Genomic DNA, 25,664 nt, shown 5'->3' with positions numbered 1-25,664 from the left:
GGGCCCGCCGGGCTGACAGCGTCCAATCGGCTGCGGCGCAGCTCCTGGCGTAGCTGCCCGAAGGCGGCTGTCATTGGTCGCCGGGTCCAAGGGGCGGAACCGGTTCAGACTGAGGCGCGAAAGTTCGGAAAGGGGCCGTTGGGCTCCCATCAGATGCAAGCTGGGATGCGGTGGTGACGGTCGCAGAGGGCACAGGCGGTGTTGGCAGCGTGCGGCCGTGCTTCCTCTCCGACAGCGACCCCCCCCCCCCCCCCCCCCTCTCTCCCGCAAGGAATTCCACCCCCGCAACAACGTGTAGGGCAGACCGGAGTGGAGATGGCTGGACTGCGGGAGGCCGAGGTAACTCTAACCCCCCCACCCCCCCCCCCGAACCCGGCGACCACCCCCTCTAATCAGTCTTCACCCCCTGATCCCCTACAGAATGTGTTGCCCACCTTCGGGTCCCCTTGAATCGCGGGATTCTTGCGTTGCCACCCAAGCACGCTCAGCACCCTTGTTTTGGGCTGTCCCACCAGTTCAGTCATATATATTGTTCTCTTACTTACTAAGCTCTTGTAACCTACACAACCCCCTCTCATTATCTTTGGGCAATGCTTACACCCAGTAACGACCTCCCTCTCTTAACGAGCTCGAGGGGTGTAGCAAGGGTTGATTAACGGCATGAAGAGGGGTTGCTGAGTCCCTGGCATGAGGCGGTGTCTAGGTATTAGGAACCGTACGGGTAGGCTAGTCACTGGGCACAGTGGGTTGCTTGTGGAAGGGACAGTGGCTGCCATGTGGGACAGGTGGGTGGCTGGCATGAGGGACAGTGGGGGAGGTGACTGGCATGAGGGACAGTGGGGGAGGTGGCTGGCATGAGGGACTGGGGGACAGGTGGGTGGCTGGCATGAGGGACTGGGGGACAGGTGGGTGGCTGGCATGAGGGACAATGGGGGAGGTGGCTGACATGGGGGAGGTGGCTGGCATGAGGGACAGTGAGGGAGGTGATTGCCATGAGGGACAATGGGGGAGGTGGGTGGCTGGCATAAGGGGCAGTGGGGGAGGTGGGTGACTGCCATGAGGGACAATGGGGGAGGTGGGTGGCTGGCATAAGGGGCAGTGGGGGAGGTGGGTGGCTGGCATGAGGGGCAGTTGGGAGGTGGGTGGCTTGCTTGAGGGACAGTGGGGGAGGTGGGTGGCTGGCTGCCATGCGGGACAGTGGGGGAGGTGGCTGGCATGAGGGACTGGGGGAGGTGGCTGACATGGGGGAGGTGGCTGGCATGAGGGAGGTGGCTGGCATGAGGGACAGTGGGGGAGGTGGGTGGCTGGCTTGAGGGACAGTGGGGGAGGTGGGTGGCTGGCTGGCATGCGGGGCAGTGGGGGAGGTGGGTGGCTGGCATAAGGGACAGTGGGGGAGGTGGGTGGCTGGCATAAGGCAGTGGCTGACTGTCCGTCCTGGTGTTCGTGGTTACTGAGGGGGGGGCGGGGCGGGCGCTATCTTGGGTCCCAGTGAGTGGCTGGTGGAGGGGGGCAATTAATGGCAGGCATTGGGATGCCCGGTGAGAGGGGACAGTGGCGCGATTTGCTGGCATGAGGAGATGGGTTTGTTGGCATTGGGGTGAGGTGGGTGTCCGGCATGATGGGCGGTGAGTGACTGACCTGACAGTTTGGGCCTGTGGGGTTCTCCCCCTGCATATCATTGCAGGGAAGTGTTTAGTGTTCACAGTGATCGTATACATCTGGTAGCTGGTGAAGGGAACGGTTGGTGGCTGGCATTTGGGACATTGGGGATAGGTTGATGGCCTGTGTGCGGGGGCAGTGTCTGGGAAGTGGAGATTGGTGGTTGGCATTAGGGACACTAGTGGAGGTGGGAGGCATTGGCCACAGTGGAGGGATGGTGGGCTACTGGAATGAGGGACACTGAGGATGGGTGGTATGAGGGATAGATGTTACAATATTAACTTTAACATAGCGTGCAGCACAACTAAACTAACGTTTGTACAGTGTTCTTGGTACCAAAATCAATGGTTGTGGGTTGTCCTTGCGGGGTGAACAGCTGGTTGACACTTTTATTTTAATTTGTGACCACCGGTTGTACGTCAATGTCGCACAGACAAGAACTTAACTGGTCGAGTTACCTTGCAGGATCATACAGTATGTTAGACTCTTTAAATTGTGATCTGGCGGAGACGAGTTGGGACCTGATTGAGCCCTTCACTATTGTACGCTGTTTTTTATCTCTGGGAATTGTGTGGTTTTAAATTAAGTATGTCAATTGGAGTGAGCCCTTGAGAATGCCCAGATTTGCCTTCTGTTTTGTTCAAGGTGCCACCCACGTATCAATGTACAGACTGGCATTCACTGACAGCCCAGCTGATCATGTGTCTGTGGACATGTCCAGAATTCAGATGGCGATAGTTGGTCCTATCTTCATTCTGTTTGACCCCCAAATATGACTGTCCTTCCATAGGTGGCGTAGTTATTTTTGCGCATGTGACCCACGTTGTGATCAAGATCTCGGTAGATTTATGCTGTCATTTGGGTTGTGCAACCCCCTGATCTACCAATATATATTTACGGGCGCTGAATTCTCCTGGTTTTCTTTCAGGAATTGCATGTTTGATATAAACTGCTGGCGAGGATGCCAGTAGTTGACCCATGCCTGACTGTGAGATCTGCCATGACCGGATCCTCTTGAACTGATCACACCAATACGCTACCCAGTCATTATTGACGAACATTTCGGAGTGCTACCTCTTACTGCAACCATAATACAGAACATATTAAATATATATGGGGTTGGGGTGGGGTTATACAGATAGAAAAACGGGGGGGGGGCAATTAAAAATCCTGTTTTTTTTCATTATTTTAGTTGCAGTGAAATGTGCTTTGGTAATATCCCATATAACCACCAATACCGGACAATTCTAAAAGACTGCAATTTATCCCAAGCTAGATATTTCGAATTTTGTTTAGTGGCACACCCAAAAAACCTGGGTAGGGAGATCAGTCTTATTTGAGTCTTGGAAGAACTTTGTCACACATTTGTGTTGTCAAAAGGCCAAGACTAAGGTCCCCAAATCGCATATTGGCTTCAGACAAGCTTTCAGAAGAAATAAATATTAAAACATTTGTAAATAAACTTTTAGAATTTTAAACATCATTTGGGAAACTGAAATCAACAAGTGTGTGGTTGCACCAATGAGAACAAATATGTAGACAATCAGCAATGTACTACAACCAAAGATGTTAAATTAATAATGTAGACCTGATCCCATCATCAGATGTGATCGCACCTCGAGAGGTGGAGGAATTGCTTTCATCGCTAGAAACTCATTAGGACTTAGAACCATCCCAAGCACTAAGGTGGAAACTGCAGAGTTACTCTCTGTCAAGCTTGGACTCTCAGCTAACCAAACTGCTACCATCCACCTAATATACAGACCCCTTGGTCCACCCACATCCTTTGTGGATGATATCTCTACCTTAGTACTCAATGCTAAATCCAACTCCCAAACCATCATTCTTGGCGACCTCAATCTAGGACACCAAGACCCTAATGATCCTGCGGCCCTCAACCTAGCTAATACCTTCACAGATTTAGGTTTCACTCACCACATACAGGAACCCACCCACATTAAAGGGCAATCCCTTGACTGGCTTAGTGACACCAATTGCAATATTAGCGTAATCTCCAACGCCCCTTGTTTGTGGTCTGACCACCATGTCATCACTTTCAGCATTGAAGCAGCCCCACCACCCAGGCCTTTGGTCGCCCCAGCCACCCTCACTAGAAATAAAAAGAACATTACGACAGAAAAAATACTCCCCCTTATCCTTCCCACACTAAATAACGCTCCTGACACTTGCTCAGACCCTACCAACCTAGCCGACATGTATAACCAGTCCCTGCTTGCAGCCATCAACTCTATCGCCCCGCTCAAACTGAGGAAACCCAAACAACGAGCACACCTTAACTCATGGTTTACTCCCCAGCTTAGAGTGTTACGCAAAGAGAAACGCTCAGCAGTCACGCTGGAGAAGTCACCACTCCGACGCCCACAAGGACAGTTTTCAGATAGCCACCCTTAACTATAAAGAAGCTGTACTCCAGGCAAAAAAAGATTCTTATAATAACCGCATTATGTCAGCCCAGTCCAATACTAAGGAACTCTTTAATATCCTTAAGGAACTCGAGACACCTGCAGCCCCCCCCTGACTCTTGCTCCAAAGACAACACTTGGTGCACCAATATTCAGTCAGCACTCCTGGGTAAAATTGCTACCCTCCAATCTAAAATCAGGGACAAACAGAAATCCCTACAGCTTGACCAACCACCGACCACACCTACACTTAATACACATGTAACCTATCCACATAAACCTTTCACCTTCTCCCCACTCACTACTCTCGAAGTAGAAAACATCATAAACAATTTCAAACCTTCCAATTGCCAAGGCGACCCCTGCCCATCCAGCTCCTATTATCAAGGAAGCATCTCATGAGCTAGCCCCGTTCATTACAGCATTTATAAATGCTTCTTTCAAGACGGGTATTGTCCCTGACAACCTAAAGGATGCATGGGTTATCCCACTCCTCAAAAAACCCTCCCTTGACCCTAATATCCCAACTAACTTCAGACCTATCACTACAGTCCCATTCCTGCTCAAGATCCTGGACCGCGCAGCCTACCTGCAGATTCAGGATTACCTCGAACTAAGCAATCTCCTGGGCTTAAGACAATCCGGGTCCCGCCCTAAACATGGCACGGAGTCAGCTCTGATCGACTTGAAAACTCAGATGGAGTCACTGAAGGACGATGGGAAGCAAGCTCTTATTCTCCTCGATCTCTCCGCGGCTTTTGATCTGGTCAACCACCAAATACTCTGCCAGCATCTCAAATCTGCAGCCCACTTCTCCGACTCTGCCAATGCCTGGATCCACTCATTCCTGAGCAATAGAACCATGAGGGTCTTCTCACCGCTGGCATCAGCGGATCCCTCCCCCATTCACTGTGGCGTTCCTCAAGGCTCGTGTGTATCCCCTACGTTGTATAACGTATTCACCAAGCCCCTCTTCGATGTGCTTGACTATCTGGGTGTCTCCTACACTAACTACGCGGACGACACCCAGATACTCATCCCTATCACAGGAGACTACACAGCTGACACCAAAGCCCTTAACGATGTTTACTCGGTCATCCAGGCCTGGATGGCACAGCACGAACTTTGCCTTAACGATGATAAGACTGAGCTCTTATTTTAGGATCAAATCATCGGCTCAACAAACTAGACCAAACCTACAAGTCCTTCATTATTGACGGCAATGACATTAAAGTCTCCAAAGATACTAAGACTCTAGGGGTCTATCTTGACTCCTCGCTTTCTCTGAACAGACAAATAAATGCAGTTAGGTCAGCTTCGGCCTATACCTGCAAACTTATCACTGCCTGTAGACCCTTCCTAAACTCCACCAACTGTATCACACTCGCCAGAACTCTTGTTATGGCCAAAATCGACTACTGTAGAGCTCTCTACCTAGGGACCAGTCAGTCTAACCTTAATAAATTGCAAACTGTACAAAATAATGCCTTAAGGGCAGCCTTAAACATCCCGAGACGCTCTCATATCTCCTCCGTCAGTTTAGACTTACGCTGGCTCCCGGTAAAACAGAGAATTGCCCTGAAAACCCTAGCTTTGACTCACAAATGTCTGAACAACAACGCCCCACCTTACCTGTCCACTCGCTTCTCACGCCACACCTCCACTCGACCTACCAGAGCAGCCCAAACTCACAGCCTCATCGTGCCTAGATCCAAACTCCAAAAAGCTGGTGGGGTGAGCTTCCCCGTCCTGGCCTCCAAACTCTGGAACACCTTGCCCACACCTATCAGAATTGAACCATCATTCCACTCCTTCAAGAACAATGCTAAAACATGGCTGCTCTCCCAAGACTCATGAGACCTTGACACAGTCCAGAACTGAATATACATTTTCTCTCTGTTCTGTCCCTGTATTATACGCTGTTAATGGTACCCTTCGGTACATGTATATATGCTGTATATTTTTGTAACTTCTGTAACTACTGCTCTTTGTAACATGTTTAAGAGTATGCGCCCGGTTGCCCCTGGGCCTGTTTTTTTGCGCTTTATAAATAAAATAAAATCAAAATCAAAAATCATAATGAAAATCTAACACTGCCCGGTTTGGACTGATGTCCTTACAGACATTTGCATTCTCATCTGGGTGTAAATACAACATAATCTGAAAATTAGTAACAACTGACTCAGGGAACAGGCCTGTAAAAATTTGTTGAGCAGGAGCTAAAAATCAACCATTGGCTGTCCAACATTGTTCAGTAAGCGGGAGGTAACTCTGAGGAATTGGTAGCTAGTACCTAGCAAGTTGCAAATCTCAATTCCATGTGGAAGGCAAACTATATATCATATGGTTTAAATGTCTTCTGGATATGTTGTAATACTCTTTTAGAGACCTTGCCGAACAAGTTAATTTTGCATAGCTATTTCCGTATGACACCAGTTGGTCTTGTCAGTCAAAAGTAGCTGTTAGTGTCAAGGTATACACGATAGTTTTTTTTAAATTAAACTTTTCAAAAAAGTAACAACAAACATGCAGTACAGCAAAATAAGCCATAATTTCAGCAATTAACAATCAGAATAAAAAACAATAGCACATATGAAGCGAAAAATGAATCCAAATCACTTGCATCTAACAATGGTTTTTCAAATAACTGATATAACAAAAAACATGAGACGTGACAAGACTCGTACTCGCAAACACCCACCCCACCAGACATTAAGCAAAGTTTCATACTATGTCTAATCTTCAATCATAAAATTCATTGTACTGTCCCCACAGTTCCATATAAACATCCTATCTATGCTGCTTTTCAAACATCTTTTCAAAATTTGAGAGAACCTGTACATTTACTAGCCATTCTTCCATACGTGTTTTATTTATTTATTTATTTATTTTCATGGTTTTCCAGACTCTTAATATTTGCCTGGTTGGGACCTAGAGGACTATATTTATCCAACCTAACGTTGCATCATCAATAAACCTACAATGTTGTGGGGATTTCAAAAGCACTGTAGATGGGGGTTCTCAGAAATACAATATTCCATATCAAATCAATTCTATCCAGCACGTCATTCCAAAAATCCCTCACCCTGACACAATCCCACATCATATGTAACAAGGTACCTTTCTCCTTCTGGCATCCCCATCAACTTTCATTTTCTACCAACCCCAATCTATGCATCCGAACCGCCGTCCAATAAAGGTGCCCCAATATCTTCTGGTGAATATTACGCAGCTTCAAGTCAACCTTCGCCCTAACAGGAACTTTCCACATACTCTCCCATTCCTTCACTGTAATAACCATACCCAATTCCTCAGACCAAGTAAGCCTCAACTTATCCCATGACCCTGCCAGATGAGTCTCCAATGGAAAGTTTCAGAAAAGTTGACACCTTATGCGGCGCAGGCTTGAGGAGGTTGCACCCTTCTGGGCTCTTTGTCATTGGAACCTCTAACATCTGTTGTCTTTCTGAGATCAAAGCTGGAAACAAAACCATACCTCCTCAACCCCCTTCTTATGCAAGCCAAATTTCCCTCAAGTGTTCAAAAGTTGCCATTCTACCATCACACCAGACATCCCCAATCAACAACACACCTCTATTAATCGAACTCCTCCAACATAAGTTATTGATCTGCAAACCTGGATTGTGCCAAATGGAAGCTTCCCTATAAAAGAACAATCCCTGTTCACATCCCAGTATCATTAATGTTACAGCATCCTTGGTAGCAACCACTGTCTGCAAGCCAGATAAAGGTTTAGGTAATTTTCCCAGTGAATACAAACCCTCAATCCGATACGGCCTCATTTTAAAATGTTCTATCTGTGCCCCTAACTGAGTCTAGGAACTATCCATGTTGAAATAAGCAACTGGTTTAAAAAAATAAATCCTTTTCAGTAATTTTCAAGGATAGGGTAGCCAAATTCCCCCCCCCCCTTCTTGCACACTACAAACTAGTATATAACAAGGTATTTTCGGCTTCTTTCCAACTCCCCACAAATTCCTGGAACACCTTATCAATACGCCCGTTTTTCTTTGTAAACTTGACAGGGAGCGACTGAATTATATACAGGACTTTCGGTAATAGCATCATTTTGATTGCTTAATTTTTGCCCAGATGCTCAGCAGAAGTCTTCCCGATCTGCAGCTGTTTCTACAAAGAGCCTCTATTATTTCGTCTACATTGTATCCAACCAGTATCCAAGTCTCACAAGATATACCCCTAAATATTTCACACTACCATTCTTCCATTTACAGTTCCAGGCCATCAAGCAAATACGAACAGGAGTTTCCCTGGCAGGAAAAACCACAGTTTTCTCTAAATTAACCTTAGAACCCGAAAGAAATCCAACCTCCTCAATGATTTGCTTCAGAATAGAGCCCCCCCTCAATTGGATTATCAAGAACAATCGTGACATCTACATAATGGCTCCCTGCTGCTGGCAGTATTGAATCTGGGCTGTGTGACTATAAAAAGTATCCAAGCACCTTTTTAAAAAAATTAATTTTCGGTGCCAATAGTGCCAGCACACGTTTGTTGTCTGAAAAAATGTATTTTAAAATAACTTAGATATTAAAAGATGTATTATTGTCTAGGCCCACTTGTGATTTGGAGATTAAAAAATCTTCCATGTGTGATACCTGTATTTGAAAGTGCACTGAAACTGCTTTTATGGTGCACCTGAACTGCATTTGGAAATTGCTCCTCTCCTTGGGCCTCCCTCTCACTGTACAGGACCTCTCCTACTGTGCCCCCTGTATTTTGAAAGTGCACCAACACTGCTTTTATACAGCATTTGAACTGCAGTTGGAATCTCACTTGAAATTGCATTTCTACTAGGGCCTTTCTCCCACTATACAGGACCCCTCCTAGTGTGCCCTGGTGTTTTTGAAAAGTGCACTGAAACTGTTCAAACTGCATTTTGAACTGCATTCGATATAGTTTTAAGCTTAAACCTCTTCCCCTATACAGGACCTTTCTAAGTGTGTTCCCAATATTTGAGGCTACATTTTAACTACTTTGAATTTAAACCTGTTTGAAACCTGGGCTTCTCTCCCACTATATAGGACCCCGAATCCCGGCGTGCTCTCCCGTAATACACTGCACCCTGAAACCCAGGCCCCTCCACCTCACTACTAGAACCGTGGGTCTAATTTCCCTCCTGTATCAATGCGTACTGGGAGGAGCCTTCCCCGCTATCCAGGTACTCCAGTCTAGGCGTTTCAATTGCTGCCTGGGTCTCCCAGTCTAGGTTTAATTTCTGCCGGCTACTTAGTACCTTGAACCTTCCTCCCGATACCTGGATGTCAATTTTGGCCTTAATTACTACCACCATCCTCTTATCATACCTAATCCTACTTGATACCTGACCACCCCTGCCATCTGCATAGCCAAACCCCCTCCCGATAGATTAAGGACCCAAAACCGTTCAAGCAGCTTTGGATCACCAGACCAACGGAACAAAAGAGAGGACCAGAGAAGAGAATGGGATGACGCCAACCCCCTTACATCCCTACATCACAAGAACAGATGGGCACTATCAATACCGACAACAAATGATGAAGAAAAGATAGAAGTCAGCGAACCAATTATCAATCTCACAGATCAATTCAACAACAAAACGAATTCACAGAACCTCTACCGCCCAGAGGCAACATAAATGCACCTCAACTGAAAACCCACAAACCAAAACCGGGAACAAAAAATAAACCAAAAGGCATCAAAAAGATCCACTGCAATCTAATCGATGCAAGATCAATGTCTAAACACGCCACCGAAATTTACGACCTCCTAAGTGAGGGAGGCATAGACATCCTTTTCTTAACAGAAACCTGGCTAGAAGACAACTACAAGATCACCCTTAATAACTGCCTGCCAGATACCTTCAAGTGCATCCAAATAAACAGGAAAACCAAAAGAGGTGGTGGACAAGCAATCGTCCATAAGGAACACCTGGAAATTAAAGCAGAAGACCATTAAACATCAACAAATGTGAATCCCTAATCATACATCTATAAACTAATCCCAAAACAAACCTGAAATTCATACTTATATACAGTCCACCAACGTATGATGCAGCCTTCATAGACCACTTCATAGAAGCAATCTCCAACCTGGCCATCGAGCGTAACCAACTGATTATCCTCGGAGACAACATCTGGTTCAATGAAGAAACCACAACCTCACAAAAATCGCTTAACAGCCAACTAACCACAATGGAACTACATCAGATGGTCAAAGGAGCAACCCACGCGGCAGGACATACACTAGGCGCAATCTTCGCCAACAGAAAACTAATAACCAAAGCACCACCGATTCAGATCCTCTGGAGCGACCACCTCATCACCCGATTCGTAATCACATTGCCCTCCCAATTACCAAGAAATAAGAAAAACTACCCACCATCATGAAAAGAAACTGGAGAACCATAAACCACTCCAGCTTAACGGAATGACTGTAGATCACCAAACCACAAACAACCATGAGCGAAATTGACCTAGAAACTAAAATAGATATACTTCACAACTGGATCACCACAACTATCGACGAGATCCCAAAAGAAAAACCCTTCAAACCATCCCGCAAAAGAGCTACGGTAAAATGGTTCACCCCACTACTAGGCACCATGAAAAGGAAAAAACTAGAACTAGAATGATCAATAAAGACTGCAGAAAAAAATTCAAACTTCACCAACATACCGGTTCATACAAAAGGAAATAAAAAAGCAAAAAGGAAATATTACGACAACAGAATTCTCAAAGCACCAAACACCCAAAAAACTGTTTAAAATCATAAACGAAATAAAAAACCCACCCGGCTGCAACAACACTCCAATACCATCGAAGAAATTATGAAATAACCTTGCAGATCACTTAAAAAATAAAATCATGACCATACAAAACAGACCATGCAGCCACTACACTGAAGACACTGACCGATGCAAGGAACACAGAACAAACTCTGAAATTTCCCACACATCAGTGGAGACTTTCATCAAACTGGTAAACCAAAGCAACAAATCTGGCTCCCCCGTGGACATCTACAAATCAATCCTTGCACAAGGAACACCAATGGAATACTACAGGAACGTCCTCAACCAATAAATCTCAACAGGAAGAGTGCCTCAAGCCTTCAAATCAGCATACATCAAACCACTCCTCGAGGACACGACAGGAAACACAGATGACCTCTCCAATTACAGACCCATCTCCAACATCCCCTACCCAGCTAAACTCCTGGAAACGCACATATACAGAACAACCCAAGACTTCATAGAAGAACATCACCTATTAAACCTGGCACAAGTAGGCTTCAGACCACTGAGGGGAATAGAAACGGCACTTATTTCAATCTGGGACGATCTAAAGGCGAACACAGACATAAACAGCAGCACCGCTATGATCCTTCTAGACCTCTCTGCAGCATTCGACACAGTCAATCACAACATCCTCATCATGAGACTGGAAGAATTCGGAATCACTGACAATGCCTTACTTTGGGTCAGATCCTTCCTACAATATGGATGAAACCTTACAAATCAAACCCTCGAATCATGCGGAGTCCCTCAAGGATCATCCTTCTCGCCACTTCTATTCAACATCTACCTGTCACAGCTAATTAACATCGAAAGACGTGGCCTCACCTGCTACAACTATGCTGACAACACACAAATAATCTACAAAATACAAGACCCATAAGAAGACAACACACTAAAGAACTGCCTTCGTGAAATATACAACTGGATGAACTTAAACTACCTCAAACTCACCCCAGGCAAAACAGAAATAATGATCACCATAATGATGAACACAAGAAACTGGGAAGACCACCTCTACATCCCATGGCCAACTGAACTTGGTGAAGTTCCAGCCCCATCATCAACTTTAAAAAAAAAAAACCTGCGAGTCCTGATGGACAATGAACTCACTCTAGAACCACAAGTAAACACCCTAATCAAGAAATCCTTCTTTCTCCTGCGATCGGTTAAAAGGATCCTACCATTCCTCTCATTCGCCAACAAAACTGCCGTCATCGCCCTCATGTCCAGACTAGACTAGGCCAACAGCCTACATCTAGGCCTCCCTGAACGACTCCTAAATAAACTCCAGCGCATACAAAATGCAGCGGCCAGACTGCTCCTTAAAATACCTCAAAGAGAACACATCACACCAGCGCTGAAAACGTTACACTGGCTACCCATCAGAGGATCAAGTTCAAATCAATGTGCATAACTCACAGAGCAATCCACGACCAAGGCACAGAGTTCATCAGAAGAAAACTAAACGTCCACCACGCTGCAAGGCCACTCGGATCCAGCAGCGACATCCGTTTGGAACCCAGATCATACAACAAGAGAAAACTCAGAGGATCCTCCTTTTCTCACCTTGCTGCAAAAACCTGGAACGAACTACCAAAGAACATAAGGAACACAAGAGATCACCTACAATTCAGGAAACTCCTCAAATCATGGCTCTTCACCCCTTAACCAGATAGAATGCCTATAAGGATATAAACTGAGGAACTAGGCCGAGAGTAAAACCTACCCTGACTCCCTAAATCATCAACCCTTATCAATAAGGATATATGGACATGCAACATTACTAGTTATCAATTAAAACAATCCTCACCAATTGTAACTAGAAAACTCATCTTTCAATCTGAAGGGAGAGCAAGAGATCACCCAGCAATGGCACCTGGCAACTTCGGGGACACAGGCAGCAATGGAACATAGACAGTAATGCATAGGAAAGAACGGGGAGAGATAATATAACTCCACCACCTAAGCACGATTTATGCCCGCACCCTGGGTGCACCAAGTTCAACAGCCTAGCTGGGTGCCAAACCTTTCCCTGGCTCTGAAACTAGACAGTCAGAAAAGGAAAGAGAAATGTATACTACCCAATGAACTACCGACCGTAAATAGATCGAAAGAAGCTGGGTAATGATAATAAAACCCCACTATCGATCTAGGGACAATGCTCACCTAACCTGGGGTACTATGCCATTTTATCTGCTGAAATAGCCGCAGTATCGCCACAGAAACTAGACAATCAAACCAAGAGAGAATATACCAACCCACTAGGACTACCTGATACTACAGGGATTATGAGACCTATAACTCACTAACCAAAACCTCTAGTTTCCGCTTACGTAATTCACACAACCAACGCAATCACCTCTCACAGCAAACCGCACCAATAACCAACCAACACATAGATCGCAACAACAGCACGCGAGGTTCTGCTTCGATCCTATTTGCACACCCAAGCTCAGCGCACAGTGAAAACCGAACTGAAGCTGCCAACAGTACACAATCTCTCACTTTCCTACGCCCTCTTCACCCACTAACCCAGCCCGTCCACCTTTCTTTACATATCCGCCTGAGCGCCTGGAGACCAACTCCGTTGGTGACGGTGCGCTATATAAATACCTTTTAACATATGTAGAGAAAGGATTTGATAACACGTCTTTCCAGTTTTAAAACCAATCTTTTCTTGGACTAACTGAAAATATTATGCTTATGTGCTTGCTGCATTCGTTTTTGAAATCCCAGAGCCACCTTAATCAGAAGTTGGTCACCTGATAAATGAACAACAAAGAAACACACGCACACACAACAGAACATATCTTTTGTATGGAAAGATACAAACATCCCCCCACTTTAAACTTGTTGGCAGGCTGCTAAAAGAAGCATCCAAGGAAATCAGTCCTGCATGTCCCATTTATCTACGTGACATAACCTTGTAAAGAAAGTTACCCATTGTCCTGTTCAGCCTTGACTCTTACCCCTTCTTCCTCCCCACTCTCCTCACCTGTCTCGTAGTCTTCCAACTCCTCAGGGTTGAGGTGGCGACGTGTGCAATAATCTCTCCTCTCTTTAGAAGACGTTTGCCTACCACAAGAGGAAGCCACAGTGAATGCTTGAAACGAGCAGTCCCGGGGCTCCTCTCCCGTAGACAGGCGGCAAGGGAAAAAGCCCCACAGGCAGAAAAAACCCTTTGCACGCAGGGAAACAAGAATTCCAGGAGTCTTCCGATATTGTTGGTAGGAGGTTTTCCACGGGTTGGAGATAGATCTTGTACAGGGAGACCGTGGCTCAGAGGAGGAGAAAAGAAACCGCGAGGAGCGGCGGCAAGAAACCCAAATGCAGAGATAAGGAACGGAAAGAGTGACTCGTTTCGGGAAGCCTGGGCGAGCAGAGTAGCAGCAGGACTGCAAGGTAGGTAGCGAGCGGGAAGAAAAGAGAAAGAGAGGCGGCTCGCAAGGACGCGATCCAAAAGGGAGTGACAGAGCGGCTTAGGAGCCATGAAAGCAGAAAAACAAGCGTTATTCACCCAAGAGCAGCAAAGCTGGTAGCTAAGGGGTTGCAACGCGGCGATCACTGGGAGAGGAGTGGTGAAGTACCTCCCAGCGACCGCCATCTTGGATGACAACTAGACCGACAACGCACGTATGATGATACAACGTGCAGGGACTACCGCCTACGCCGGAGCCACCAACGCGGAAGCAACCGCCAATTGGCTCGGCGGCGTTTGACACCCATGCTCAAACATTAGGTTGAATTCTCATTGCCATTGCAGGTAAATTAAATTTCATACAGGGCCATGCTATTCCCCCAACGTTTTGCAAACAATATGTATTCAGTCCAATCGCGCGTGAAGAGTCTCATAAGTGAAACCCAGTATCAAAAAATAGTGATGCTCTTATACAGACATTTTTAAGATTCAAAGACTCGCAGTAAAGGGCTATGCCGTTTTACAGCTTCCCTCAGCAGCCTAAAGATTTTCACACGTAGTGGGCTTACCTTTCCAATGTTTCAACCAGCCTCCAGGTGTTCAATTTGTTGTAGTGTCACCCTGGTAGCCTCATCAAAATAATTGCTGTAGTGAGCCAGCCAGATTAGGAATAGCAGCAGTGTGAGGTGTGACGAATCGCTGGAATTCGTCCCTTCTCATGGGGGAGACCTCTCCTCTAAGGCTAGGGAGGTGAGCCCGCTCCACAGCACCCTGCCTAGGGGTTGAGGAGACTAGGACCTCACCGGACGAGACCCCTTTTGGGGATAAGGACTCCCATTCCAGTGAGGAACTCCCTAAAACACATCCTAAGAATTAACTCTTTGAATATACTGTGAATCCTGCAGGGGCCACACAGAAGCCCTACCTAGAGTCTCCTCCCAGGGGGCCAGTGAAGGGCAGATGCATCCTGACCCCAGGGGTGGTATTGGCCGCGTGGATCACACGGGAGAAGGACCCCAGGGGAATCTGAGGAATTTGTGGAATGAGATCAGACGCCGTATTTTTCTTCCTCAAGGAAGGCAGCACCTCTAATTCCAGAATATGTAAGGGCCCGTTGTCATCCAGAACCTTTATTTCCTCAGTCAATCAAACTGGGGGTGTAGACCCCCTGTAATCAGTCTGGTGTTAGAAATAAGAAACATCTTTTATGGGTTACTGACATTTAGATGTTTGAGCTATTAGAAGTCCCAGAGAAATAAGGAAGAGGAGTCGATAATGGGCACCAATTTAAATCCTGAGAAATCTCTCCTTTAATAACACCAAAAACTTTGTGTAACCATTATGGGATTCCATGTGTAATGTATTTGAGAAGAATCGTGAATCTAAAAAGGTTAATTTATCTGTAAAAACGAAACTTGACGTGGGATGGGGCCTAAAGTCTCATAATTCCCTGAGTACTGGCATGAGGAAGAGGATTACAGAGGCGCAAGACTGCAGGTTGCAGTCAATTAGTAGGAATGACCCACACCTGTGGAGGACTGTAAGGCTAAAAAGCCCCATCCGGTGTAGGCCATTCAAGAAGGAGGAGACTGCAGTAGAAGCAAGTGGAGAAGTTTTGTATTTTCCACGCGCCAGCAGAAGTAGAAAGCAAATGTGAGCGGAGACGCCAGGACCTCAGATGTGTTCTATTGTGATGCTGGTCCAGAGCGCGTCTCGCAGGCTAAAGTTTGTAGTTGCAGAAGGCGTACCATTCTGCAGCTTTTCCCACTGTCAGACGGGCACAGGAGTTCTGTGTTGCTGTGGGAGCCGAGAGAGCTCTGAACCCGACGGCGAGCCACAGGGGGGCCGTGCAGAGGATATTGCTGGGCTGCACAGGGAAATTAAAATAGAAGACCTGTAGGCAGCGAGGCGAACGGATGCGCATGCCAGGCCTGGTGAGTTCACGATTACATGAGTGCTCCGTAACAGCCCGCTTGCCAAGTCCAAGCAATTAAATCTCCCAATTGAGATTAACAAAGTAGTGTTAAAGCAGAATAAATTAGCTTTTGAATATCGAACTTCCACAAAGCAGATTTGTACTTCTAATGTGAATCACACTGAGGTAAGAAGACGCAGAGGGTGAATTGAGAACTGGATAATCCTACCAGAGAAGTGTAATCTTAGGGCAAAATGCGAGCTAACAATCAGAGGGCAATACTTGAATGGTGAACAAGGGACATTGTGCAGCCTAATGAGAGCCATTAATAGAGATCGATAAACTTAGGAGGGAAAAAAAAACATCATTGGCAAAGCCAAAGAGAAATACACCTAGGCAATTCCAAAAGTGCCCCAGCCAAAAGGTGGTTAAAATAATGTGCAATGATAGACTGTGCCCCTCTAGAAAAGTGGTCTCAAAGGTGAATGGTTTTAAGGCCACATTGCCAAAGGCGTGCGAGTGGAGCAGCATTTTGATCAGCAGTTGGTTGACAGAAAAGGGGAGGAACAAGAATGGCAGGCTGGCTGCCCTTCTGAAAGAGAATGTTCAGAGGGATAGGAGCATAACCTGCAGAGTGTGGCAGACACACGGGTATAATAAACAGCACCAGTATGGTTCTTGTTTCCCCTAAAACATTTTATATATTTAAGAATGTGAAGTACAAGACATGCTAACCTTTTTAACCTTTACCACTGAAGTACCTTCAAGTAGTAGTTTGTTGGCCTGGAAGGAGAGTACATCAGGTCTGGAAGTGTTGTACTTTGATCTGTGCTGGCAGGGGAGTATACCAGTACAGGGAACATTGTCTCTACAATCCTGGTAGATGAGTGGACTGGGTGGAAGGAATTGAAAGTACCGTGGCGTGGTCAGCGATTCTTCAACTGCTTCACTGTTGATAGTGTTTTAGTGAATTAAAGCAGAAGTATCCTGACAAGTATACATTGAAACAAAATTGTGTGATCTGTTTCAGAAGTGTTTATCATTGTGAACCAAGTTGTTCTGTTTAATATGGCCAACGTATGATATTAAAGACCTTTTTTCTTGTTGAAACCAATGAAGCAGAGAATTTAGTTTGAAGAGAGGATGTTGGTGAAATGTCTTTGCCACAAAGAGAAGGAGGGAACTTTGTTGAAAAGCATCTTGGCACTTGTTTGTAATCTTTTGAACAGAATCCTGGTAAAATCTGGGGAAGGGGAATTTGCCCAGATTGGAAGGCGAACATATTTCCTGTGAGCTGAATAGAACCATTGCATTGGTTATTCTTGAACTGCCATATATTGCTTTAAGGTGTGTATGTTTAAGTGTGAGGATCAGAATCCTTTTGTTAGTGTTTATTTGAGGCTGGGAAATTCTCGCCAGGGTAGGGATAGTGAGGCGTTTATCCAACTAACACCATAACTAATTTTGGAAAAAACTGAAAAATTGGGCTTGGAGTGGCGGGGGGAGTAGTATTCCTAAAAAAATGAATGTTATTTTGGTTTTAGTTTTTTATTTAACATTTCATTGATTTTTTCATTCAATGAAATCACGTAACCTAGTTTTTGTATACTTTATTTTATTTATTTTTTTTAAAACTTTTTTTGTTTACCCGTATATTACATTTTTTGGTTTATGAAGTAATAAGCAGAATAGATAACATGTCAAATCAAACAAGGGGAAGACATATGGCATAGAAGCAGTGACATACATATCATTGCTGGTGCATGCATACCTCATCCTGCATGTCCTTCTTCTCACCCATCTCCCCTTCTGAAGTCTCCACCCTCCTCTCCAAAGCCCACCCCACGTCCGCCCCAACCGACCCTCTCCCATCCCTTCTTATCCCTAAGATCTACCCTCTTCTTATTCCCTACCTTAATTCCTTCTTCAACATCTGTCTTTCCTCAGCCACCTTTCCCTCTGCTTTTAAGCACGCCACGATCATACCTATTTTGACGAAACCTTCTCCTGATCCCCTTCTCACCTCTAACTTCCACCCTATCTCTCGTCTTCCATTCCTCTCTAAGCTTCTCGAGCGCCTCGCCTACTCTCAGCTCTCATCCTTTGTCACCAATCTCTCTCTCCTACCCCACTCCCAATCTGGCTTCCGTCCTAAACACTCTCCTGAAACTGCTCTCACCTATATCCTTACTTTTACTTTACTTTAATACATTTATATAGCGCAACCATAGACCCTAAGGCGTGAGGGCACTACATGAAAAATACAACAAATAACAAAGCGAAATTTAATTGAACAAATGGGTCTTTCATCTTTTCTTAAACTGGTCCAGGGAGTCAATGTATCTCAACTCTAGAGGGAGAGCATTCCAAGCTCTAGGTCCATTGTTAGCTACTTAACAGTGTGGCACTTTGGTTCAAATAGTAAGTGCAGATTATTTGACCTCTTGTTAGTTCTTATGGATGCTAGCTGTTGTAAATATCCAGACATGTTCCAAGATCTGCACTTGTGTACAATAGTAAGAGTGTGAAATAGGAATCTGGCAGCCACAGGCAACCAGTGCAACTCCCTTCTTGCCGTCGTAACGTGATCTCTATATTTGAGATTCATGACGGCTCTAATAGCCCCCTTTTGACATATTTGTAACCTGTTACTTTCGGTCTTATTGATTCCCATAAGGAGACTAGAGCAATAATCTATTTTTGCGCCTACTATTGCTCTTGCAATAGTCTCTGCATTGTCCTGTGAGATAATAGGCCTTATGTGTGCTAAAAGTTTGATGTAGTAAGCACATGATGAAACAAGACTACTGACATGCTGTTTCATGGTCATGTGTGGATCAAGTGTCACACCCAGCGTTTTTCTTTTTTTTTTCTTTTTTCTTTTTTTTTTAGGGGTTTGATGGATTCTTCTCCCAACTGGAAGTTCTCATTCTGAGGGCCAATTTTATTAATAGTGTGTGGTGAGCCAATTACAAGCAGTTCAGTTTTTGACTTGTTTAGTGCTAACTTATTGTGGACCATCCAGGTTTCAATTAGAGTAAAGACTCTGTTAATGGCCAACTCATCTATACTCTGAGATCCAGAGAGCGGGATGACACATTGAGTGTCATCTGCATAGTTGGTAAATATAATATTCTCATGATCAAGCATTGCTAACAGAGGAGCAGTAAAAATATTGTAAAAGCAAGGGGAGGTGCAAGCACCCTGTGGAACACCACAGGTCGTGACGATGGAGTCGGATTCAGCGGTGCCGCAGAAGACTCTGCTATCTCGATTGTTAAGAAATGACAATACCCAGTTGCGAGCTAGCGGGGAGAAATTTGAAACTTCACACAACCTGGTGGCCATGATATCGTGGTCCACCAGGTCAAAGGCCGCAGAGAGATCCAGTAACATGAGCAGAGATGCTTCCTTGTTATCCATACGGGCCATCAGCTTAGACTTGAGTTCGAGGAGCTCTGTTTCAGTGCCATACCGAAATCCAGACTGATGGTCGTTTAAAATAGGATAGGTCTTGTGGTGATCTGCAATTTGTATATAGGCCACTCGGTCCGGAATCTTAAGTAGAAACCAGAACCTGAACTCCCCCCTCTTTGCTTGAAACTCTAAGCAATCCTCTATCCTTATTCTCCTTGACCTCTCCGTTGCCTTCAACACTGTCAATCATCCCCTTCTCCACACTTTCTTCCTTTGGGTTCAAAGGCTCTGTTCTTAACTGGCTATCCTCTTACCTCTCTTCCCGCCCTTTTACTGTTTCCTGGGGTGGCCGGTCCTCTCCAACCCAACCTCTAGAATACAGCGTACCTCAAGGTTCGATGCTTGGACCTTTCCTCTTCTCTCCTTCTCTATACACCTCCCTCCTTGCCCGTGTCCTTGTTTGGCATCTCCCACCATTTCTATGCTGACGACACTCAACTCTTCCTTCCTTTCCTTCTCCTCCTTCTCAACTGACCACCTAAAACATTCTTCCTGCCTTACTGCCATAAAGAACTGGATGTCTTCCCACTTTCTCTCCCTTAACACTGACAAGATTGAAGTCGTATTCTTTCCCTCCAACTCTCTTCACCCTCTCTCTCCTCCGCCTTTCATCCACTTTCCTCCCACTAATCTCCCTATCTCTCTCTCCATGCTCGTAACTTGGGCATTCACTTTGACTCCTCTCCCTCTTTCTCCCACCATATCTCACTTCTCATGCCTGTCGCTACCACCTCTTTAATATTCACAAAGTCCGCCCCTCTCTCACCTTCCATGCTACCAAACTTTTAATCTCCTCCCTTATCTTCTCCTGCCTCTTCTACTGCTCTTCCTTATTCTTTGGACTACCTACTTCTCATCTCGCCCCCCAAATCTATCTACCATTCTGCTGTTCATACCCTCTGTCGCCTTACCTCCCGTGACTCCATCTCTACTTGCCTCTCTTCCCTTGGCTGGCATCCATTTCACTCCCAACGTAAATTTCACTTTCTCTGCCTTGTCTTCAAATCTCTCCATGGTCTTGCTCCCCCTTATATCTCCTCCCTCCTCTCTTTCTACTCTCCCTCCCGTTACCTTTGTTCTGCTGACTATTTCCTTCTCACTGTACCTCCGTCCCCTTGTGCCCCCTCCCGTTTCCGCTCCTTCCAACTCCTAGCCCCCCTGCACTGGAACTCCCTGCCTCTCGCAATCCGCTCTACCCCTACCTTCTCATTCCGCACCTCCCTTAAATCTCTCCTTCTCCAGTCTCCGCCTTGAAACCCCTTCCTGCCTCCCCTCCCTCCTTTCTTTCCCCTTGATTATCTCCCTCCCCACTCACATTTTCCCCTTCCGTCCTCCTACTCCTCCTCACCCCTCCCCCTCCACACAGTCCTACTCCACTACTCTGCCTATTGCTCTTCTTACTGTTTTGTTTACTGATTCATATTGTAATTTGCTTCTACCGTTATATTGTTTGTTTCGTGTATTAAGTTCAATTGTGCAGCTCTTTGGTGTAAAGCGCTATATAAACAAATATAAATACAAATGCACAATTAATGAGGCAAGAGGGAAAATAAATCCTTTTATGTAACATTTACTTTTTTGTATTAACTGCGCATAGCTGGCAGCAGTGCGCCAAACATAGTGGGTTTGTGGTGACATGACCATTTTACAAAGAGCGCATTTACATTTTTTGTGACCCGTTGCTATGGGTGGAGTGCATTTCTTTTCGGTTGAGTAGGTGAACTAAATAGCTTAACCTGCAGGTCCCGTCAAATTTTAAAGAATTTGCAAGGCCTGATTACGTCTCACTAATATCTAGAGTGAGAAGGGAGCTATACCAGAATGGCCTAGAAAGCGTAAAGTAGCTGAGCTAGCGCATTCATTTTAATGGCAGTGCATCTTCCAAACCTGGATATCTTGGTAAGTTTCCACCGCTCCAGGTAAAAATCATGGAAGAGAGCCCGATAGTTGTCTCATGGGAGCGAGTAAGATGGATATCTTATAGATGAGCACATTGTAAGGAGTGGAGGTCTGCTCGGGGCATGGAGACATTAAGAGCTGATGATTTAGCATAATTAATAGCATGTTAAAAAGTCTAGATAAGGTGGCATACAGTCAGATTGCGGAACATCTAAACTTGTATCCTATCCTGAATGTCCACCAATCAGGATTTGGGCAAACTTTGGCACTGATCGATGCTGGATCGTCTTAAAGGGTCTCTATCCCTGCTAATATCTCTTGACCAATTAGCAACTTTTGATTTGATTGATCATTCAATATTGCTGTCTAGATTGTCTGAGTTGGCTAATTTTTCTCTGCAGGTGATCATTGATTGCATCCTTCTTGAAGGGCAGACACAGTAGAGTCTGCTAGGAATTAGCAGAGGCTTCTCCCATTTCGGTTCTCTTCGGGGTCCCACAGGGAGCTTGCACACCTCTGTGCCTGTACAATATATTCGTGGTCCCCTTCTTTTCCGATTTAGAGGCAGAGGGGATAATTTTCTCTAACTACGCAGACAACACTCCCGGGAGGATGGCTCAGCAGCAACATGCTCGCCTTGGAAGCAAGACGACATGAAGCAACACAGGTTCGATCCCTGGGTCCGCGTTTAGAAACCTTTGGGTATTTAAGCGTGTTATAAATACGCAACTAAGACATCAAAAAAAACAATTACACAACTGAAAAACCAAACAAACCAATTCCTGTAACAGCGCCTCGATGCCTTCGGGCTGTGTGAGCGCTTAAGAAAAACGAAAAAATAACACTCAATGTGTCCTTCCGCTCCCAGGTTACCACACGCAGGACGAATTAGAGCTAAATGGAGTCTTTGACCTTATAGATAAGTGGATGCTCAACAATAACTTGGCACTCAATAAGAGCAAAACGGAACTCACGATTGTGGGTAGTTCAGTCGCCCTTAACAAATTGGACAATAATTTTGACTACTTCAGGTTAGTGGTTGAACAAATCATCCCAGTCTCCAAACTCAAGATCTTTGGGGTGATTCTTGATCAGACGCAATCTATGAGCCCTCGCGTCACCAGCATGGTATCTGCATCACTGTATTACGTGAAATTGCTCTAACATTTTAGGCCCCTCATCTCACAGGCAAGTGCAGAAACTATCACCAGAGCCATTATTGGTGCCGAGATGGACTATTGTGGTAGTCTACTTATGGGCATTACTATACGAGATACTCCTAAGCTTCAGATTATACAAAACGGGGCTGTAAGAGTGGTGATGTTTCTGACTAGGAGAGACCACGTTACAGAAGGTAGACTGTCTCTTCATTGGCTCCTCATAGAAGTGCGTGTTAAGTTTAGGATCCTAACCCATCATATTTAAGTACAGACAAGGACTAATGCCCTCTTATCTGCAGAACTTTATCATTTATAAGGTCAATGGTAGAGCATTGAGATCCTGCAGACCGTCTTAGTCCCTAGGAGTAGAACGTCTAAAGCCGAAAAGGGGGGCCTTCCAACCTTTGGAATCAGCTACCGACTACACTGAGATTCCAAAGTTCTTTGGCTGTCTTCAAGAAAGACCTAAAAACGTACTTGTTTGAATAGGTTAGAAGCCTTCTTTCTGTAAGCTGGTACTGCAGTTTCCACTCACTGTGGGATTTATGCTTAGTGTTGCATGTTTTCTGTCCCAATTGTCGGCACCTTTTATGATTCGGTGTCCACAGCGCGCAATACAAATGTTAATGTATCCAGAGATCTCGCTAAATACATCCAGCTCTTCAGTAATCGCTGGAAGAGTGTACATGGTCAGTCATCGTGAAAATAATATTGTCCGCATAAAGGGCCAATTTATGTGTGGGTCTGCCAGTAATTGGAGGGTTACTTCTTAATCTAATAGGCAGGGGTTTGAGGGCTAAAGCAAAAACAAGTCCCACCCTGGCGTGATTCTCGATGAATAGGGGATCAGGACTGAGAGTTTACCGTTCATTTTAATTGACGCAGATGGCCAATCAAAGTTTGCAACTATGTTTGACGAAATTAGGGAAAAAACCAAAAGCTATTAAAACTTCAGTTAAATAGGACCAGTTTATGCTGACGAAAGCTTTTATCTCAACAAGAGTTCCATCGGAATCTTCCGCTTTTTACACCAATCCACAGCATTAATCAGTCTCCGAATGTTATCCGGTGCTTTGTGGTCAAGGACGAAACTGGAGTAATCTGGTCCCACCAGCTTAGTAATAAAGGAGTGAGGCAGCAAGCTAAAACTCTGGAATAGATGTGCGCATCGTAATACAGGACAGCTATAGGGCGATATGCCGAACAGTCTTGTGGGTCCTTTCCAGGCTTTAGCAAAATAGTGAGATGAGAACTCTCCATAGGAGAGGACACAGAGCCAGTCACTAAAAAACTGTTAAACAGCCTTTTTTACATCTCACCAGTATTTCATCACAACAGATCCTACAGACATGTAATGGGGAAAATGTGAGACTCGGCAGGGGGCGTAATAATCATTACTCTGACTCGTCACAGTGAAGTCCAAGAGACTGCACCATTAAAGCCCAGAGGAGAGAGCAAGAATCATTACGGGACCAATTGTACTTGTCCCAGTGTAGTCCAAGAGACTGGAAGACTAAACGCCAGATAAACTAAGGATACGATTCTTTATGGGAACAGCTATACTCGTTGCAGTAGAGATGAGATCAGAATACTGAAGTAGATGAGAATCATTGTTGGAATACTATTGGTTATATCAAGGATAGTCGACAAGGATTATCTCTGTGGGGAGAACCAAGAAGAGCAACACATAAGGATGGAAAACATTTATCAAAGGGAAAAGAACCAGACAAGTTAATATATTGAAAGAGTTGCATGAACTAATCAAAAGAATCTGCAGAGATGAACAGAAGAGCAAGTGTTGAATAAAGTTGGTAGCAAGCCAAATGCCCGGTGAAGAAGCAATTCTCCTGTCCTTGGTTATCTTGGAGGTAAGGTCAGTTGAGGTTAGGTTGGACTGTGGACTGATTCTGTAAGACCACCACTGATGAGCACCTTAGCTAGTTTTGTTTGGTAGGGACGCCTTATAGTATAGGGAGAGGTACGCCTTTCTTTTCATTTTGGTTAATAAAGAAGAGTGAAATGTCTGAGTCCACGTCCTTCTGACCTGCCATAGAGGCTGAAACATATTCAAAGGCTAGTGCTTTTTCTTGCTTTCTCCAGGCGGTTAGGGTAATACATTAGGTAAACCAGAGTTACTCGGGTGAGCTTACTAATTTTGACGTACGAAAACATTTGGTACAACTGTTGAATGCGAGAGGTGCTTACAGCAAGTAACCACCTGGTGCTGTCAATGTGGTCAAATCCGAACACAGGCTTAAAGTAGGCCATATTGTGTAATAAATCCTGGGTCTGTGTTGAGAACAGCATTTTTCAGGTTATGAATCTTCAAGTACTTGAGCTCCCACTTTCTTGTGTGGTAATTGAAAGGCCAGCTGAGAGCTTGCAGAATCTGCTAGCTCACTTGTATTGGCAAGGAGATTTTATGAAGGGCAAGTAACATTTACTCGACGTTGTAGGCATGTTTGAAACTTATTTGATATTCACTGCAAACAAAATGTGTTTGCTTTAAATGGGAAATTGTTTCACTGTGCATGGCTGGCCTTTGGGTAGCAGCATTGCACCAAGTATGAATGTGCTTTTGGTTGCATGCACCATTTTACAGAAAACACTAGTATATTGTCAGCCGGTGGTAAGTGCATTTGTCCAGCATTGGATCTTTCATGGATTCACATGGTTACAATATTCCCCGTCGCCAGGCTGGGAATCCTCGGTAAGTTATATAGACCTTTTCCATAGGAAAACTTCTGACACTTTTGTGTCCTAGCTACGTCGTTTTGGGCCGCGTACGGCAGCGCCACTAGGACGTAGATGTATAAATAGCCCCGCCCCTGCGGCTCCCTCAGATTTCAACCGTCTTCCAAAGTAGTGGGATTACCTCAAGTATCTACTATTTTATTAG

General features: G+C 45.1%; 1 protein-coding gene across 1 annotated transcript in view; it reads left to right on the top strand.

The window, feature by feature from the left end:
• Positions 1–257: 257 nt before the first annotated feature.
• The window catches only part of CLSPN (claspin), a 503,683-nt gene continuing 478,276 nt past the window's right edge, over positions 258–25,664 (top strand). Inside the window, exon 1 of the mRNA XM_069622600.1 lies at positions 258–339. Within this exon, the coding sequence (XP_069478701.1) occupies positions 316–339 (24 nt within the window). The 5' untranslated portion in view covers positions 258–315. The remainder of the gene's footprint in view (positions 340–25,664) is intronic.

Source organism: Ambystoma mexicanum, chromosome 11, assembly GCF_040938575.1.
Source record: "Ambystoma mexicanum isolate Mex_15411 chromosome 11, UKY_AmexF1_1, whole genome shotgun sequence".
NCBI classification, from domain to species: domain Eukaryota; kingdom Metazoa; phylum Chordata; class Amphibia; order Caudata; family Ambystomatidae; genus Ambystoma; species Ambystoma mexicanum.
This window is presented reverse-complemented; position numbering and strand designations above follow the sequence as displayed.